The sequence below is a fragment of the Cygnus olor genome, chromosome 27, assembly GCF_009769625.2.
Source record: "Cygnus olor isolate bCygOlo1 chromosome 27, bCygOlo1.pri.v2, whole genome shotgun sequence".
Classification (NCBI taxonomy): Eukaryota; Metazoa; Chordata; class Aves; order Anseriformes; family Anatidae; genus Cygnus; species Cygnus olor.
Window position 1 is genome coordinate 2,570,736 of NC_049195.1, and position 13,489 is coordinate 2,584,224.

Genomic DNA, 13,489 nt, shown 5'->3' on the forward strand with positions numbered 1-13,489 from the left:
TAGGCTAGAAAGAGACCTCGCCATTTCTTCTGAGCTCCGAAATTCCAAATCAAGTGACCTAGAAGAGGCACACATCTCCTGTGTTCTCATTTCATAGCCAATTCTCCCTCTAAACCACAGTCTGGGGTGTGTTTTTTGATCTGGGACGAGGAAGGATAGCTGCAAGACAGCTTTTAAGGTTACTGCTTCATGTATTGGACACAGACAAGCTGGTGTACGAGACCACAGGAAAGTAATGAGAATATAAACAAACAATTTTCTTAACATCCTGTGGATACAGCAATCAGATTTCAGCTTTCCATAGCTGGGAGTTTTATCCCCACATTTTTTCCCCCAAGAACAAAACAGATCATCCTGAAGGGCGAGAACTCTGCACCGAATGACATTCACCATGCTAACACAACTGCATGGAGACCGTTTGCTTGCACATGTCTGCCAAAGTACTAGAGGAAAAGGCAGGCTGAATGACATCACATGTTGTTTTCTGTCAGTTTAGATCCAGTTTATTAGACTCCATGCAGAGAAAATCAGAACCTGGAGCAGCCTCAGAAGAATGGGATGTATCTGCACTACACTGATTACATTTGCAGACTGCAATGCTCTGTTATTCCCTCACTGATGTCATGCAGATATTTCCCTCGTCTTTTCAGCTGTCTGATGAGATCCAAAATATGATTAATAATTTCATGGCTTTTGGACACAAATTTAAAGAATAGGAAGCTGCATGTCCAAACAATAATTAATAACCCACTTCAGCAGTTGGAATGACCACATATTTAGATCAGATCAAAAAAAGGCTCCGTTTCTTTCCAGCGCAGGTTTCTTGTACATCCAGGCTAGGTTTGTATCTCGGGGGGTCACCATGGTAAAGGAGGAGAGGAGCCAAGTTCCAAAGGGATACTAAAGTGATTACAAGCCTTGCTCTTTCTTTTAGGCATACTGTACACTTAAGCCCATGAAAAAGATGTGCAGGACTTCAAAGACTTCCACAGAAATTGGCCCATGAAGCTTTACGGGATGGGACTGAGCGAACTGCTGCCTGTAGCCATGGGTTTCAAGGCAAAACACAACTGCAGCAGCATCCAAGGGGCAAAAGTCTAATCAGAAACAAGAGGACAAAAGATCAGGCGCCGTACGCCAGTTCTGTCCCTCTCAGGTCAGTGGAGCTACCCTGCCCGCCAGGCTTTTTCCACCAGCTGGGGAGCTGGAACAATTCTGGCTTTGCATCACTGTCACTAAGACCAGACTTTGGCCTCTCAGCTGCATTTTGCTGCCCGTGGTTGTCTCAGGGGGGCACTGGAGACGAAGAGGAACACAACTGCAGAACCAGAACTTTTGCAATGGAAATTTGTGATGGTTTTGAAAGAGTTTCATGTGTTCAGGACCACAGAGATTTTTATTTTTCTCAAAAATAAATAAATAAAACAACATGCAAAGAGTTCTGATTCTCTACTTTTTCTTTTTTTAAACAGCTTATGCGAGAAATCTTGGGGAAAAAAAAAGGTGTTTTGCTTGGTGAACCTGTCCTCTCCCCCTGTGCATTTGCCATATAAACATCTCCCCTTGCTGGACAAGGACCAGAGCCTTCCCCTGCCCCTGGCTCCAACAAAGTGACATCACGCTTTGAGAAAGAGGTTTTCATCAATCTCCATCCCACCACTTCCACTTCTGGTAAGAATCTAGAAATCTGCTCTCAGTTAAACCGCTCACTTTGATGGCTGTCAAACTATTACAGACAAGAAAGGAAGGTCTGATCGAGGCCCAGATGTCCCTGTGCAGAGGTACAACTGAGCACCTTCTCTAACAAACCTCTCGTAGGCCAGAGATCGAGCAGCACGGTCACACTGCACTCGCCCGTTTTCCAAACACCCCTGGTCTGGCCATCTGCTTGTTTTCCGCCGACTCCGTAAGGTTACCAGTGCCTGTGAAACTGCTGCGGAGACTGCTGCAGTAATAACCTGTAGGAGGCACTGGTGAGATCAGCCCTAAACAGAGGAATTTGGGACACAGCCCCAATAAATACATTTCCTTCCCTCGGGTCTGAAACAGCCCCACCAAGCCTTTGCAGGCAACTCTTACACCCAACACCTCAACTTCATTTCCTGCCACGAACAGGAAAGCCGCACTGATCTAGAGCCTGAGCTGCCCCTGGATCCATGCTGCGGGGCGGCTCGGTGTGACTCGTTTCCATACAGCTGCCATGTTCCCCTTTCACGGGGCGTTTGCATTGCAAAGGGTCCAACTGTTTCACCAAGCAGCAGGAGCAAGTGCTGGTCCTGGTACCACGACCAAACTCTGCTTCGCGTAAGAACATCGCACACATCTGGGGTTTTCTCCAGCTACAGCTGTGCTACAGTGGCTTCATAAAACTATTCTAGTTCGTGGAGGATAAAGAGTCTCTGTACATCAGTCTGAAAAGCAGTACGTACCCCATCATAAGCTGACCTCGTCTCTTTGGACACTGGTACCAACCCTGAAAAATCAGATCTGAAAGAAATAAAACTCTGTTGGGAAGAGACAAATCGGTTCCTGTGTGCTGAGCTGGGAAGAATCCCCAGCTGCCACGCACTTCTATGATTTTGAAGCTCTGTAGGGTTACACCACCTCTTGCTGTGCAGTGCTTTGGGAACTTTCCCCCTTCGCACAAAAGCGGCGCTGTGTAATAATACGGGATCATTCTCAAGGAACTCCTTTACCAGCTCACGGTGCCTGTAGGCCGTGCCAGGGATTTCATTCATATGTAAAACACCACCGAGTCCCCCAGCTTCCAAAAATACACACGCTGCACATATGTAAGTGCTTCCAGGAACAAAGCAATCTGGTGAAAATCTGCCCCAGAAGTGGCCAGGAAGGGGAACTTCCAAAAGCACGGCCCTGTTTGATGGGCTTTGCAAATTCACCGTGAGATTTCCCCGTTCACATTTGCATGGTAAAGTCTGGTGGTTCTTCCTATTGCTTTGGGGATCCGGGAAGCCAAAAGGGCTCACCTCATCCCCTCCTCCTGCAAGTTTTTTTCCTTTTATTCACATCCTGCCAGCACCAAGAGCTGTGCATCGCGGGCTGCAGGGTCTGCACCTGCACTGATGCCAGCCAGGACAGGGACTCACTGCTAGGTGGCACCCAGCATTTCCACACTAGGTTCACGGTAAAAATAACCTCTTTGTACTTCTAACGTGTCTAGGCGAACTTGAATTAAAGCTTCTAACCCCTTGGTGACAAAACCACCTCCTGTTATGGACAGCTAGCACGGAGAAATTAAATGTTGTAGCCATTGTCACAGAGCGAGTGCCAACACTCACTGGGGTGTGCCAAGGGAAGAAAAAAAAAGTCTCACCAGAAGCCGTAACTCTGAAGTGCCCGTCCCACATTCCTCACAGATGCACAGGGCTGCCATGGGAGTTAGGGTCGTGCAAAGAAGGCGGCACGGCCCCAAGCTGGTAATAACCGGCAATCTGAAAGCATGATTAAAGTATGCCAGACAGGAGGAGCTCATTTGTATTCCTTCCACATTTCTCCTTCTCACCAGAAAGATTAAAAAGATCCAGTTTCTAAGAAACGGGTGGCATCGATGAACTGAAGGCAAGAGGCAGAGGGAAAGATGGAAGAAGACTCTGCTGGCCCAAGACATCCAGTTCCACTGCACTGAGAGCGCTCGGCTGAATCCGCCCGAAGTGAGACACAGCACCTTTAGCCGGAGCCCTCATTTCTTTCAGGCCACACTCGCTTCCTTCTCTTGACAAGCAAAGCTAATTCCCACCGTGGAAAGTTAAAAGTTCCTGTCTGACAAGGATTTCTGCTGAGTCAAGCTCACAGAAAGGTAAAAGCCAAGGGACTGAACACTGGGAGGAAGGGAGAAATCCAGGCTGCGAAAACCCTGCCAAGAAAAGAGCTGGAGGCACCATTTCCTGCTGCTTCTTTCAAGACCTTGTCTCAACTTGAAGGTGATTAAGCCAGGTTATCTAGCAAGATTTAACACATGCCCTGGAAACCTATCTCAGACAGCAAATGAAGTTACCTAAAAAGAAAAATTAGCTACCAGCATTAACAGACTGCCTTTCAGTCTGCAGCAGCCGGAGGACCCAACTCATACACCTGCACCTCCCAAAATATCGCCTGCCTTTTCCACTGAGGCACCGGGTAAGGGACAGCAGTGGTGAAAGTTAAAGGACCCGCATCCCACAGAGGCGCCAGTCCTGGAAAGATGCCCATGAAGTCGCTGCAGCTCCTCGTGAAGCCAACCGGCTGCGGTCCCAGCTGCTCCGAGCAAGCACTGGCCTCCTGCTCCTCACGTTCCTCCTGCCTTCACCTAGCCTGCAGGATCTGGGGGGCAAAACCCCTCTGCGTCCTGTGTGCATGCAGCACACGGTTTGACAGCATCCTGCTTACGGCTCCCAGACATTTTGGCCAGACAGCAGCGGTCTGTTTAGGCCAGCTGAGGAGCCGGCTCAAACTTGGCAGCACGGATAACGCACCGTCAAGCGATTCCCGTCAGGTCTTCGCTCCTGCGTGTCATCCGTAAGGCGCGGGACTCGGGGATGAGAGCACTGGACACGTGAAAGGAAGGGAAGCGTTTAAAAGCAGCTCTTCAAATGAAAGAACATAAACCCTGCTCCATGCAGTGGGAAGGCAGCACGAGTGATTCTGACCAGGATATGGAATAAGAGGGATTAAGTGCTACTGCATAAACAGACACCATCGGTTACTTCTCCTGAGCGAGTGCCAAATCCCTCTTTTTGGATGCATGGAAAAATCGAGGTCAGTTCCGTCTGCAGGAAGACGCCTGCGCTGGCAGTGGCGTTGCCATTTCAACGCTCGCTTGTTCGGGGCTAAACCCGAGCATCCAGGCGCCAGCACGTGCGGGGTGGCCTGCAGCCACTCCTTCCTCTTGCTGCGACAGGGGTGGAACGGGTCCAGGGCACAATGGGGCAAAACAGAAGTGGTGCTAGGGCCCTGGTCTCCCATCCCGTTAAAAATCAGAGGCAGAAGACTGGGAGACGTGAGGGCCAGGGTAGCTCTGGGGAAGGCAGAGGATGGGAAAATAGTGGAAATCTACTTACAGGCAAGCTGTGCTGAATGGCAGTGGTTCCCCAGGACCATTTCCCAGGCCCAAGACTGCTGATTTCACCGTTCAGCTCTAGGAAGGGAATACAGCCCAGGCAGCCCTTTGGCTGAAGATGTGACAGCCAGGGTCAACGCCACTGCCACACCGCAGGCCTCCTGCGCAACCTCGGGCACAGCTACACAGCTCCTAAGGTCCTCAGCTGCTCCTCACAGGAGCCTACTCCCTCAGTGGCAAAGACACAACAAACAACCATTGCAGCCCAAAGGAGAAAAAAAAAAGAAGAAAGAAATCCCCACAAGTACGTTGAGGGCTTCACAGCTGTTTCCTACCATGCTAGCTGGCAAGAGACATCAAGGGCTTGGCAGATTCCCTTCGTTCGCTTCCAACGAGACCCCTTTGGAAGCCCCATCACAACAAGAGATGCGATCCCACCCAGCAGCAAGGAAACAGCGCGGGGATGGTTTAAAGCTTGAGAAGCGCAGCTCGCGATGGGGGAGCCCCACCCCCGTTTCTGGTGGACTTTCTCATCCGTGATTTTATACGCCTGCTCTGCATGAAAGCAACAAACGCGACAGCAGGAAGCTGGGAGTCGGCGAAGCAAACGAGATTTAGCGTGAATCGGTGCAGAGGCTGAACAGTGCATGGGTATAAAAGGCACCAAGGGGAGCTGGGGAGAGGAGAGAAAGGGCCAGAGGGACTTTGTGCTCCTGTGTGGTAATGTCATTATCTTAACAACAGTGTTCAAGGAGGCCTCTGCCCATATAAATCACCAACGTACAAGCTAGAGGACGTTTTCATTAGATTTCTAGAGAATTGGATGTTTCTTTGCTGCAGAACCACTGCCAGCTGCTGGAAAGCAAGGCAAGCTGTACGCCACTGCTCCGCGTGCCCAAAGCGCTGGTCCCCTGCCGCACGGTTCCTCTTTTATCTGTTACCGGGGTGCAAAAAGCAACAAAACTGAGGCTGCTCTCTGCAGAACAACGTGGTGCTGCGCTCACACAGCCGCAGAGACTTGGTGAGACACTGCAGCCCTGTGGTCGCTGCCCTTTGACTCAGAACACTTGGTTTATGCTTCCAGCTCGGCCACGAATTACTGCACGGCCGCTGCTGCGTCACCTCCCTCCGGGTCTCTGCTTCTGTCCTCCCTCTGCCCACCAGTCAGATTCCTGCTCCCTACCGGGATGGGACCGACCCTGGTAACAAAGGAGCAGCAGCCGGGGGGGTAGGAGACGATCTGCTCTTCACTGGTGGTGGAAGTATCACCCCGTGCCAAGCTGCCCCTGCCCCAGCACGCTGCCTGGCCCTTTCCTGAGCCCTCCTCCAAGCTCACCCTACTGCAGTTTTAGGCTCTGATCTCGTTTGGGGTGGCTCCGTTCTCTCAAGTCACATTCAGTTCAAAAACTGAGAAGTGAGGAACCGTGCTAGACTGGAAAGACGAGCTGCTAAAAGCCGAATGCTGAGGTGGTGATAACCTAGGAGCCCTCAAGTCAGCTGGCTTAGGCATGGGAGCGGAGCTGAGCAGCCAACACCCGAAACCCCTGCCCGCTGCACGTGAGCCCTCTCTTTAAGAGCAGGGTAAAGCCCTAGGAAGCAGAGTGCCGTCCCGTCCATGGGAAGCTCCCCTTCGTGTTCTGAGCCTCCCAAGACACAAAGCTCCCATCCCCAGTGTACATCCTCCATGTTATTAGGGTAACTGCTAGGCGAGTTCAAAAGGCAGCTGGCTTCCAAGTCACCGAGCCAAAAAGAGCTATAATTTCTTCGCACTGTAATTTCTCTCTGTGATTATAACAGTGGTCGACTGAGTCAACACAGGCGATGTCAGCAAGCAGTTTCACTCAGGGACGGCGGATACCCGGGAAGAAGCACAGTCGGTGAGAGGGGGGGCTGAAATGTGGGTGGGAGCTGGCCTGGACAGACGCCGTTCTCGCTGGGACGTTAACCAGGCTGGAGGATCAGCGCGCCAATAAATACACACAGCTTAGCTTCGTCCTCTGTGAAGGGCTAGAAGCAGAGACGGGAAATCCTGCCTCTGCTGAAGTCAGGGGGAGTTTTACCACTGATGCTGAAGGGGATTTCACCCATCACAACTAATAAGCAACTAAACGATCACAGGACTTACTGAGACCACCCTGCTCTTATCTGCGGTATCTTTCTTCTCTAATAGCTCCAGGAAATGTTTGAAGTCCTAGGGCATCACCTAGCTCAAGCTGGGACAAAGGGGGCTCAAAAATGCCTCCTTTTGCCCAATAAAACTGTGGCTCCAGAGGCTCCATGGATGAGAAAGCCTCTTTGAAAGGACAACTTCAGGCTCAAAACTCCGGAAGGACTGTTCTCTTTCCACAGAACAGAGGGGATCTTGGGGAAGCTACCCTGAATGAGCCACAGCCCATCTAACGCATCCCCCTCTTCCAAAGCCTTCTGCAGACCATCCTGGAATCCTCCCCTCAACGCAACGCCCAAACGCTGCATTCTGACAGTTCAGAAGGGCAAGAATCCAAACAAGTATTCTCCTAGGACACACACGGTGCTATTCACCCTCTGCTGACATGCCCACAATAACGGCGTTTGAAGGCAGGGACAGGGAAAGGATCGTGCAAATCACCATTTCAGAAGAGCAATCGCATGGCAGCACCGCATTTCACCTTGCAGCTCTGCACAGCACACCCAGCTTTATTTTTCATACATTAGCCAACTCGGCTGGAGCCTTGCTACATGCCTCTGGCACCGAAGAGGGCAGAGACAGAAGGATCATAGCTGGAATTCCTGCTCAGATGGCCTCCACGGAACAAGAAGCTAGAAAAAGAAATCGGCCCTAACTTCTGAGAGAAGCAACCCAAAGGAGGGCTCAAAGAAAAGGGGCTGAGAGCCCTATGGAACTGCTGTAATGCAGGGCAGAAAAGGGCTCACTCAGGGCACACCGCTGCTAACCACGACCCTCATTCCAGATCTGCTTCCCACCAGGATAAATCTCCTTTGGTCCCGCACAGAAAATAAGGCTGCTCCGTTGGATGCTCAGTGAGAATCCAATTCTCCTACCTCGGACGTTGGAGCAATGAATTTGCATTAAAGGGGAACGGAAGTAAAAGGGAACATGGCTTGGAAACAATAGGTTACATCCTTGAGCTCCTGTGCGCTTCCCTTGGATGTGTTCGACCTGTGAATTAAAGGGACAACACTGAATTTGGTCTGAGCTGCAAAGAGTTCAGTGAAACCAAAGCAGACACAGAGCAAATTCCTGGCACTGCTGAGGTCGGTGACAAAACTCTCCCTTACTTTGCTGAAGCCAGGATTTCACCCCCAGCTTTTATGAAACCAACAACCAGCAGAAACCTATCCAAGATTCTTGTTTTAATTTCACTGGAAAAATGTACATAAAACAAGTATTTCACTACGATGGAGGCAGTAAACAGCCTTAAAGTGCCCTCCTGTGTGAAAATGTGAAACAAATTAAACCACGAGGTCAATTAACCTGTTCTCCTGCCCAAAACACAGGCCATGCACAAAAGAGAAAAATGTATGGAGCAAAGGCGTTTGTAAATTGATAATACGAAGTTTGCTTGAAACACAGATGAAGACTTGCGGGAGTTTTTCCTACAAAGCCCACATCCATGGGCTAGCTTTTCCAAAATAGCCCGAAGAACGGAGGCACGCAGCTACACACACTTCCACGAGGAGCGGTCTCTGTGGAGAAGTCCCAGGCACAGCATTTAAAATGCACACCAAACTCAAGTGCACCGTTTTCAGGCTGCAATTTGCTTGCGATGTGATGAATTTAGTTCACTAAATGCTGTCCCATTTATCAGAACTGATGAAATGCTGGAATCGACCACGACTCCCACCTGCTTCGGGAGCAACCAAAGGCCACCCACCGAGAACACATTCACGCAGGCACTTCTGCACGCTTCCTTGTGGAAAGCCATTTTTTGCAAACGGTGTAATTTCACTAAGGAGAGGACAGCTGAGCTGACACAGAGCGGTCTCCAAAGCTTTGAAGTCTAGCTGGATTATTTAACCCACTTTCCTACGTTCGGTTCCAGTCGCTGGTACCCGCCCACCAGGAACGGCTCCAGCATCCTTAACAGTCTGATCCCCGGCCTCACTGCTAGGCATCAGGAATCCATTTGATGTTCAGAGGTGACTGTGCAGTTTGGGGTCCTAATCCGAGACCACATAACCTACATTGTGCCATTTCTCACCGCTATAAAACAAGGAGGAGTTATAAGATGGAGGATTCCTCCGATTTCCTAACTCAGAGATGTCTTCTGAACACCATTAGTGAGATAATTCAGACGCTGCAGTCATAATGACAATACACACAGAGGTTTAAACACTTCTGAGTATGAGGCTTTGCATCAGTTTGCCCCAGATCTCGGCAACCAAAGTGAAGGGCTGCTTTAGAAAACTTGGCCTAAGCCATTTCTGCTTAAAATGTTTTTAAAAGTCCCCTTCAGGGAAATAATGCTGTTAAAAGCCTACATGCAGGTGACAGAGAACATGATTTTGATGTAATTCAACTTAACAGAGAAGCACAAAATGGTGATGCAAGTGGACAACGTGGACCAGGTGTACTGGTAATCCACCAACAACCAATGAAACAAAGTCAATGAACTGAAGCTGAAAAGAAAACATTTCAGTGTTATTAACTTATACTGACAGCAAAGATTTAGAGGAAAACTGGATATTAGTGTGCACACTGAGAATATCCACAGCTACATTTCCAGTTTACATTCTCTGTGTGGGTGAGGTTATCTTCACACTCAAACTTCATACTCCAAACTGATAGCACTACAAAAAATAATTTCCCAAGTTATTTCAGGACTGAGTTCATAGGCCAGACACCTCTTTGAAAGGTCCAGGCCCAGAAGAAGAACTGTTCCTGAACTAGGGTGGCTGTGCTTGGACCCCTGGCTCCCCCTCTCAAGCCCCATGTTAATCTGAGTCCACCCACAAGGCCAGAGATCAAAGAGAGCTCACGACATTCTCTAAGAGATGAGGATGTTCTAGCCCGTAAGCCGCCAGGTTTGAACCAAGGAGAGTTTGGCTGATCCCCGGCTGTGCCTGAGATCTCTTTACAAACCTGGCCTGGACAATAGACACCAGTACCTATCCTGAACCATGTTCTTTCATTCCTCTGTACCTCAGCCCCACTCCTGTGACACGGCAGCACCTCACAGTACATGAAGGAATGCCGGATGTTCAGATACTGCGCCACATTACACCTTTATCCTTGACTGCCACATGCAGCAACAGACTGCAGGGCGCCGTGGTGCAGTTTAGATGTGATCAGCAGCACTGGAACAGAGATTTTTTTGTTCCTAATTATTATTTTATTTTTTAACCTCCAACTCAAAGTAGGATAATAGCAATTCACGTACGGAGTTTTGAGGTCTTGGCTCTGACAAGTCAAGCACCTGTAGCCAATGTGAGTGGTGCCAGCTAGCTGGGAAGTCATTTATGAGACATTTTAGAGCCAGAGGGGAACACCAGGGGTGTCTGATCCTGCTATCAGCAGGAAAGTCAGTTTGTCTGTGTTTTTATTTTGAGACACTTTCACTTCCCAATTCTTTCTTCCTCCAAAAGAGGATATAAGCAAGAAAAGGAACAACGCTCAATTTATTATTAAAAACTCCTGGTGCCAAAGCTGCATACATACAGTTGGGCATGTGTGAATCCTTAAATAAGTGGCCCAGTTATCAAAGATGTATAGTACAGGGCACTGGCATCCGCCTGCTGTGCAAGAACTCAGACAGCCCTGAGTGAAGCAGTTGTCCTTCCTCTCTCTCTACGTGCAGCAACTTACAGATGAAAGAGCACAAGCCTCCTGGAGTCTCAGGCATCACGGAGAAAGGGAACTGAGGCACAGGGGCGTGGAGAATCTGCTGCTCATACTGGAGCCAGAGGTCAAAGTCACACTGGGTTCAGTAGGAGCAGACCTACAGAGAAAGTGGCAAAGTCACACAAGGACCAAAGTAAACCCTGCCGACAGGGAGGACAGGAGTGAACTGACAGCTGCAAGGCACGGAAACCCCGGGGTTTCCATTCCTTTTCCCACCCCTACACAAGCTTTTCTCAGCAACCTGACCAGACATCAGAAATCCCCACTGCTGGAACCTGATGCCACTTGTACAGTCCACGGTTTCTCTCTTGCTACTAGAGAAAAAGAAAGCTTTCTTGGAAGAGAGCAGCAGCCAGCTTACTGATCATGGTGGTGCCCCCAGCCAGCGCAGCCTTGGTCCCTTGGAAGAAGTCATCAGCAGATGTCATCCCCTGTTCCGGCATCTGGAAGCGGGTGTGAACGTCAATCCCTCCGGGAATCACCATCCTGCCATGGGCTTCGATAGTTTTCACCCCTCCTGGCACAATCAGATTCTCTCCTATTTGCCTGGGTAAACAGGTTCCAAACAGCAAGTCAGACACAAACAAGAGATGAGGCACGCCATCTGTAAACACACACCCTTGTGCTGCTTAACCTTGGGTGTTTTCTTTTTCCATATAAAGCGATGTACAGGATCAGCATACATAGCTGATAACATGTCATTCTTCCCCGGGAAGCAGCTGCATAATTGAGAGCAAAGTGTGCAAATACTTCAGGACCTAAGGGGAATGTTGGCCTTAAGAGGAAGGCAAGGAAGGAGCCACGCTGGCAGACGGAGAGGAGAAGGGACCGGGCAGAACACATCGCTGCACCAAACACAACAAAAGCAGCTTTGCTGGGACTGGACTGGGATTGCCAAGTGGCAGTTGCGCACTTGATGCTAGCTATCTAGCAGCAAAGCAGACATTAACGTTGTTTTGAGAACACACAAAGAATTTCTGCCTCTATATTGTCTACTTTCCTTCCATGTATAAATACCGTGGTCTCTGCACAAATACGAACCCATGCGGACACCAGTTACCAGATTCCTGGTGAGACCCCCAAAGCCCTCTCCAGTCCAGGTCTTCGCACAGATTTGTTTTTAAAACTGCAATAGTGGATCACGCATTGTAATTAATTAGCTGTCTTTGGCTGGCTCCTCTAACTTTTAACCTTGATTAACAAAGCACATGTGCTCACTGTCTTAGCCAGAGCAGGAAAATTTCTTGTTTGTAACCTCTGGCTCGTCCATTTTTTCCTAAGAGTAATTTTCCAAAGAAATCTGTAATATATTTAATGTGCCAGAAATGCATGTTTCAGGACTGAAAACACAGAAGTGTACTGGAAAGAGGTCTGAAGCTTCTCCTTTAAAACAACAGGATCCTTATTAACTTTAAGGGATTGGGGATTGATCCTTGTATCATGGAATTGCAGAAAACAGCGCCGCAAGAGACCTCCAGAGGTCACCTGAGTCCAGTCTCCCGCCCCAAAACAGCGCTAAATGTGTTAGGGTACTGAACTCTGGATTCAAAATATCTTAAGTCATAACTTGGTAAAATGTTACAACACCCAGATAACTTCAAACATGTGTGTCATCCCAGCATGGGGCTATTCGCACGGCTAAAATTAAGCACATTTAAGCACCTCCTTCCACTTGGGCTTTAACAGCAATGGGGTTTGGGGCCATTTGTTTTTTCAATTCAACACCTTGTTTTTCAAGTTCCTCCATCAAACGCCAGCATGTGTGTGAAATACACACTCTCCTTTGCAGCCCAATATAGCACACAGAGTAAATTATTCCTTGCTAATATGCAGTACATTTCTCTATGTTTCCGATAAAAACGTGGTATCACACTTCACTTACTTGATCAACCCATCTTCCATGTAAATGTCGGCATAGAAAGACTGGTCGTCGTTAACTATTTTACCACCTTTGATCAGAAGACGATCGCTCTGCAACAAAGAAGCATACAACAACACGTAATTATTCTGTGAGAAAGCTGACAGTCTGCAGTGTCACTTCAGAGATAAAAGTAGAGATGGAAACAAGCTCTGCATTATTCAGAAGCGCACGTCAAAACACCAGTCAATTGCTGCACTTTCAACTGGAAAGATAAAGTATTTTATTTCATCTGCAAGTCCTTTCATCACGCCGATGATCCAAAAAAAATGAGAATGGAAAAGGCGGCGGGTTCCAGCAGCCTCGCCTGCTTGGCAGCTTCACTCACACCTGCAGCCCGCTAAGACAGCACACGCCATCACCTGCAGCAAAAGCATTAAAGGATATTCGAGGGATGCATAATAGCCACGCGCCTGTTTTCTCTGCCTTGGTCGTATGCAGAATTTCTTGTATGCACCCACACACTGGAGTCATGACTTGGACAGCTATGAGTCAACTGCTGTCAGGGAAATGGACCAAAAGTCTGTTGCCAGGGGTTACACAACACAAACAAACTCATTTTGTCCAACTTTGCAATGTTTCAATTCAGCGGACGCTTTTACTGCCCCTCTGGATCACTACTGCGTAACCAGATGAAAAATAAGCGCGTATTAGCAAATTAACTTCAAGGGAA

At 48.8% G+C, this 13,489-nt stretch overlaps 1 protein-coding gene across 2 annotated transcripts in view; it reads right to left on the reverse strand.

The window, feature by feature from the left end:
• Positions 1-13,489, reverse strand: part of DPYSL2 (dihydropyrimidinase like 2) — a 53,713-nt gene that overhangs the window by 27,589 nt on the left and 12,635 nt on the right. For both annotated transcript variants that reach the window (XM_040538500.1, XM_040538501.1), the window contains exons 2-3: positions 12,781-12,869; positions 11,260-11,444 (exon numbers count right to left, since the gene is read on the reverse strand). In XM_040538500.1, the coding sequence (XP_040394434.1) occupies positions 11,260-11,444; positions 12,781-12,869 (274 nt within the window). The remainder of the gene's footprint in view (positions 1-11,259; positions 11,445-12,780; positions 12,870-13,489) is intronic.